Raw genomic sequence first — 5638 nt, 5'->3', positions numbered from 1 at the left:
CTCCCTGGACGCCCCTCCCACAGGGACGCGTCTGAGAACAAGCTCACGTCCCTGCCGCCCGCCATCGGCCGCTGCAGCAGCCTCACGCGCCTCGACCTCCACAGCAACAACATAGCGGCAGTGCCGCCAGACCTGGGCCGCCTGTCGCGCATGCGCCACCTGTCGCTGCACTTCAATGCCTTGGAGCAGCTGCCGGAAGGTGTGTACACGTGCTGCGCGCGTGTGTGCCGTGCAAAGTTCGTGTGTGTTTGTGCGTACGTGCGCTCGTGTACCTGTGTGTCTGTGTACTTGCTTGTGTATGTGATTGATGGTGGTGGTGGTGGTGGTGGACGTTCTGGGGAGGTTGATGAGGCTGGAAACAGAGGCGCGACGGGGATCATGGAGCCGGGGTATCATGGGCCTAGGGCAGCCGCACGGCTTTGAAGGATGCGGTGCAGGCGCCACGCGCGATGACCTCGGTCAGGGTGGTCCCCGCTGTCCGTGACTGCTGAGGCGTGCTGCTTGTTGTCCCCCGTATCGCCCCCCCCCCCAAAAAACACTCATCGCCACACAACGGCACCCTCCCTGCACACACTGCCAATTTGGCGCGTTGCTGTTGCGCCCTGCCCAGAGATTGGGGGCTGCACCAGCCTGCTGTGGCTGTCGCTCCACGCCAACAAGCTGCGGACTGTGCCGGCGGAGCTGGGGCTGCTGACCAACATGACGCGCCTCTCACTGCACATGCTCGAGGTGAGGGCGACTGCGGTGGGTACGGGACAGCAGACGGCGGGAGGGCAGCAGTGTGGCATGGGGTGAGTCGCACAAGAGAGCTGCGGCCCTTGACGCTGCAGCTGGGATCAGGACCCGGCTGGGGAGCAGCACGAGGAGGGCAAATTTCAGGCCGCGCCTGTTGCTGACAATCCCCTACCTAAATTGCCCCAACCCCACCATGACGTGCGTCTGTCGACGGCGACCATCAGCCATACTTCTCTCAGTTCCACATACACCGCTACCCTCTGCTCGCGCCCAATGCCGCTGTCCTCATTAGATCGAGTCACTGCCCGCTGAGCTGGGCGGCGTCACGCGCATGGAGGCGGTGTCGCTGTTCAAGTGCCGCCTCGTCAGCGTCCCGGGGCCCATCTTCGCGGGCTGGCGGCTGCTGCGGCGGCTAGCGCTGTATGAGAATGCGCTGACTCGGCTGCCACCGGAGATCGGAGACATGCAGCACCTGCAGGAGCTGTGGGTGGCCGCAACGGTGCCGCCGTTTGACCCGCGTTTGACCCTTGTTTGACTTGTTAAATCTGCTCTTATTTTCCGCACCCACCATCCGTCCATCACAACCGGGTCTTCCAAACGTCCTCCCTGGTGTGACGCTACCCCACCAGCGACCCCTGCCCTTGGTGGGTGGATGACCATGCGGCCGCCCATGCACGCCCCCATCCAACCTGGCAGGTGGCTGTATGAGAATCGCCTGGAGCGCGTCCCGCCCGAGATCGGGCGCCTGAAGCAGCTGCAGCGGCTGTGGCTGGACCGCAACGTGCTGGTGGAGCTCACGCCCGCCATAGCTGGCTGCGACAAGCTGCAGGTGCCCCCAAGGGACGCAGTCTGCGCAAGCGCATGTGGTTGCAAATCGTGGCGCGCCAAGCTGCACTCACACCTCTAACTGATAAGAGTGCCATCTTTGAGCCGCTGTTCCGCTGCTCCTGCATCTCCCCCCTCTTCGTTCTGCCCCCCCAAAGGAGCTCTACCTGAACAGCAACCGGCTCACCACACTGCCCAAGGAGCTGGCGCAGCTCACGGGGCTGAGGCGCCTGTGAGCGCACCCAGCAAACTGCGGCCCAGGCCATTATTGGGCCTGCCGCCTATCTATCCTGGCGTCCATGCTGTGCCTGCATGCCCTTCCAGGCCTGGCGCTTGGACCCAGGCCCCCCTAATCGGCTGCCTTTGGCAAGCAGCGCCTTCCATACCTGTTGCTGAAACTTGTGTGCGCGCTCCTGCCCCCCCCCACCGCACCCACCCTCGCCCCCGTGTGCAGCTACCTGGCGGACAACCCCGGTCTGGTGCTGCCACCAGAGGTCGCGGCCATGACCGCGACAGCAGCCGGAGGGCGCGAGTACGAGGGCGGCGGCCGCGGCGGGGAGGCTGGGGCGGCAGCAGCTGCGGCGCCCGCGGGGCCAGCGGCGGTTCACGCGCTCGCCGAGCGTGTTGAGGCGTTCAAGCTGGAGTCGGCTCGGCGGGAGGAGGCGCGAGACACTTAGAGGGGCTGCGACGGCGCAATGTTTCAAGGCAACAGTGGGGGATCAGCAAAGTTGTTGGGGCACAATATCAACATTTTGTTTGCTTGCCCTTGATGTGGCATGGAGGTGCACAGGATAGTGCAAGCCCGTCATGGCAAGTATCCAGGGTTGAAATCCTGCTGATCAAGTCTGCACTTGTTGCAGGAAGGGTGATTGCAGCGCTGGCGGGTGCCTGGGAGGCTGCAGGGAGGACCCGCTGCTGCGTCACAGGAGCCATCCTGCAGCTGCATGCAGCATGTCGGTGAGAGTAACCACATCCCATGTGCTTTTGGATGGCACATTTACAAAGCCCATTGCGGGGCCTATCAGCAACAAGCACATGCCGTTTTCACTGGTTCAAAAGCTAGAGCAGCCAATTCACGCGGTGAGGCTCCGTGAGGAGAAGCGCGAGTGCGCCTGCTCACGCAAAGGGCACTGACGCCAGCTGCGCGCGCCGCACCTCCCGGCTGCAGCAGGGGCACTTGGCACCGCGCATGCTGGCGGCCAGCAGCCCCAGCCAGCAGGGGTAGCAGGCAAGGTGCCCACACGGCGCGCGGTGGGGGGCCTCCATGGGGGCCTTGGCGCACACGCCGCACGGCTTGGGACCCGCACCAATCACGGCTGGTGGCGGCGCACGCTGCTGCTGCTTCTGCTGCTGCTGCTGCTGCTGCTGCGGCCTACGGGCGCCAGCCTCCATGTTGCCGCCACCACCTGCGTGCCCGCGACCACCAGCGCCTTGGGGACCGACATTACCCGTGCTCGGAACGCGCCCGGCGACTGCGCCAGTGGCGGCGCCTGAGCTGCCCGGCATCCTCACGAGGCTTTGGCCGCTGCCGCTCCCCATCGCCCGCTGGCCCGGTAGCTGCTGCTGCTGCTGGCTTGAGGGCCTGTGCTGGGCTGCTGCTGGTGGCTGCTGTCGCGGCCTGCCCGAGTCCTTGAGCCGCGAGAGGAACGCATCAACAGACAGCGGCCCCTGGCCAACACCACCCGGCCCTGACTGTGCCACCTGCTGCTGCTGTGGCCGCTGTAGCTGTTCTTGCCGATGCTGCTGCTGGTGGTGGTGGTGGGGATGGCGCAGTGCCGCTCCCTCACTGGCAGGCGCCTGGGCAGGGGCGGCAGGCGCCGTCCGCAGGCGCTTGGCCGTGTCCACAACTCCCACTGTGCCGTCCGGAGCCCGCTTGCCCGCAGCTGCTGGTGCCCCACCAGCCGCTGGGCGTTCCACAGGCGGCGCAGAGCGGCCCGCAACCGCATGCCCCGCGCTGCCAGGGCGTCCGCTGCCGCCACCGCCGGGACCCCTGCCGCCGCCGTCGGCTGCGGCACGCGCGCCCTGGCTGCTTGCTGCCTGGAAGTGCTCCGCCACTGTGGCGCAGTACCAGTCGCGGTCCTTTGAGGGCAGGAAGGCCGCCAGCCCCGCCAGCAGGTGGCACGTGGCTGGGCCGCGCAGGGCGGCTATGACGCCGTCGATGAGGGCGCTGACGTCACGGGACCGCCTTCAGGGCCGGGGTCGGTAGGGGGCGGTGAAGGGAGGTTGGTGGCGGGAGGAAGGATGCAGCGATGCCGCGGGTCGTTCCAGGGTGGTGGTGGGGTGGGGCAGGGGATGGCGCGGGGAGCGCGGGACGGCGGACGCTGGACGATGGACGCGACTCTCAATATGTTCCGGACTGCCTCTTTGATCAAGCCCACACAGGCGGCCTCGCACCCCACCGTGACCGCCTCAACCGGCTCCCTCCGCCAGTCCGCCTGCCCCCCCCCACAGCGCACTCACTTGTAGTCGCCCAGCAGCAGCCGCACCACACCAAAGTCGGCGTCAGACAGCTCGCGCCGCAGCTTGGCCATGAAAGCCCTCGGGTCCGCCGCCGCCCCCGTCCCAGCCCCAGCCTCATCACCCTCGCCGGTGCCCGCCCCTGCGTTTGCGTCCGCCCCGGAGTCCGCGCCTACTGCTGCTGCTGCTGCTGCCGCTCCTGTCACCCCTGCTGCTGCCGCTGCCGTTTCTGCCCCTCTTGTGGCCGCCAGCTGGTTTGACCCGCAGATGGCGGTGTCGAACCCTGCCGGTCGCGGCTGCTGCTGCTGCTGCTGCTGCTGCTGTTGATGCCGCTGCTGATCGCTCTCGGTATGACCCCGCTGCTGCTGCTGCTGCTGCTGCTGCTGCTGCTGTGCTGCACCCTCCTGCTCGCCTTGCAGCTGTGTGCTGTTCCAGGTGCGGAGAAACGCCCCCATTCGCAGGCCCCCCTTGCCGGCACCACCACCACCACCACCAGCAGCACCACCACCACCACTGCCGCCGCCTGCCCCCCTGCTGTCGCTGTGAGTCCTCACCAGGTGGGCAGGGCCCACCACTGCGGGCAGCGGCGCAGAGCGGGGGCCAGGCCCCTCGAATTCGATGGCAATAGGGGGCCGGCGAGGCACGGGCGCTGCCTGGCTCCCGCCCAGCACGCCGCCACCCCCGAGCACGCCGCCGTCCCGCCGCGCTGCCCCGCCGCCGCCGCCGCCTAGCAAGCTGCCGCTGCTGCCACCCCCGCTGCCGCCGTTGAGTGCACGTACGCTCGCAGCCGCGGCCGCAGCGGCAGCTGCTGCCTGCGCGTCCGCAAAGTTTGCGAAGCCGCTGACGTCGATAGCCCTGGGTGCCGCCAGCGGCCCCGGCCCCGCCGCACCCAGTCCCCTGGCCCTGCCCCCTCCCGCGCCGCCGCCCGCGTGCAGCATCTCAAAGGCGCTGACGCGCTGCCCCGCCTGGCGGCGCTGCTGCTGCTCGCGCTGCTGCTGCTTCAGCAGCACCTCCGGGGGCGGCGCAAAAGAGGCCTTGTCCTGGGTGGGTGTGTGTGTCAGGGCGCGGGGTGGCAGCGGAAACGACATGAACGCGCTGTTGGTGGGATGTGCGCGACAGGGCTTGGCGGGCGCTTCGCAATAGCTGGCCGAGGCAGGTGCCTTCAGGGAGGCGTGTCAAGCAAGGGGTACCTCGCAACCCAGTGCCACGCGTCAGCCGAATGCAACCCTCGGTGAAAAACATGATTGGCTGTCAACCTTTGTCCCCTGGCTAGCGCCCCCCTTTCGTGCATGGGTGTTGCGGTTTCTGAATTCAAGTGGAGGAGCGTAATGTTGGGTGGAGGCTGCCTCTGAAGCCCTGTTTTAAAAAACCCACTCCAACACCAGCGCACCTTGAAGAACTTTGTGAGGGATCCAATTGCGGCCCCGAAGCTGCTGTGGGCCACCAGGTGCTGCCTGAGCCACCCTGACAGCTGCCGCTGGTTCTGCTGCGACGCAAAGCGCTCGTCAGCCAGCAGGATGGCCCCATAGTCCCACCTGCCGGATGTGCAGAAGGGTGTTAGGGGTTGAGGGAGGCAATCGTGAGGGAGCGAGGGGGAGGGGAAGGGGTAGGAGGGAAGCAA

At 67.3% G+C, this 5638-nt stretch overlaps 2 protein-coding genes across 2 annotated transcripts; one reads left to right on the top strand and one right to left on the bottom strand.

Moving 5' to 3' along the window:
* Nucleotides 1-150: 150 nt before the first annotated feature.
* Nucleotides 151-2237, top strand: MNEG_13379 (hypothetical protein; the record flags this gene model as incomplete). The annotated part of the gene is made up of 6 exons (XM_014038150.1): nt 151-199; nt 611-729; nt 1028-1218; nt 1432-1564; nt 1719-1792; nt 2015-2237. 6 exons carry the CDS (start codon nt 151-153, stop codon nt 2235-2237), a joined length of 789 nt encoding a protein of 262 aa, XP_013893604.1.
* Nucleotides 2238-4016: 1779 nt separating this feature from the next.
* Nucleotides 4017-5105, bottom strand: MNEG_13378 (hypothetical protein; the record flags this gene model as incomplete). The annotated part of the gene is made up of 1 exon (XM_014038149.1): nt 4017-5105. One exon carries the CDS (start codon nt 5103-5105, stop codon nt 4017-4019), a length of 1089 nt encoding a protein of 362 aa, XP_013893603.1.
* Between the last annotated feature and the right edge of the window lie 533 nt (nt 5106-5638).

Source organism: Monoraphidium neglectum (genome assembly GCF_000611645.1).
Source record: "Monoraphidium neglectum strain SAG 48.87 unplaced genomic scaffold scaffold03788, whole genome shotgun sequence".
NCBI lineage: Eukaryota > Viridiplantae > Chlorophyta > Chlorophyceae > Sphaeropleales > Selenastraceae > Monoraphidium > Monoraphidium neglectum.
Note: the sequence above shows the minus strand (reverse complement) of the source record. Positions and strands in the feature narration are given on the sequence as shown.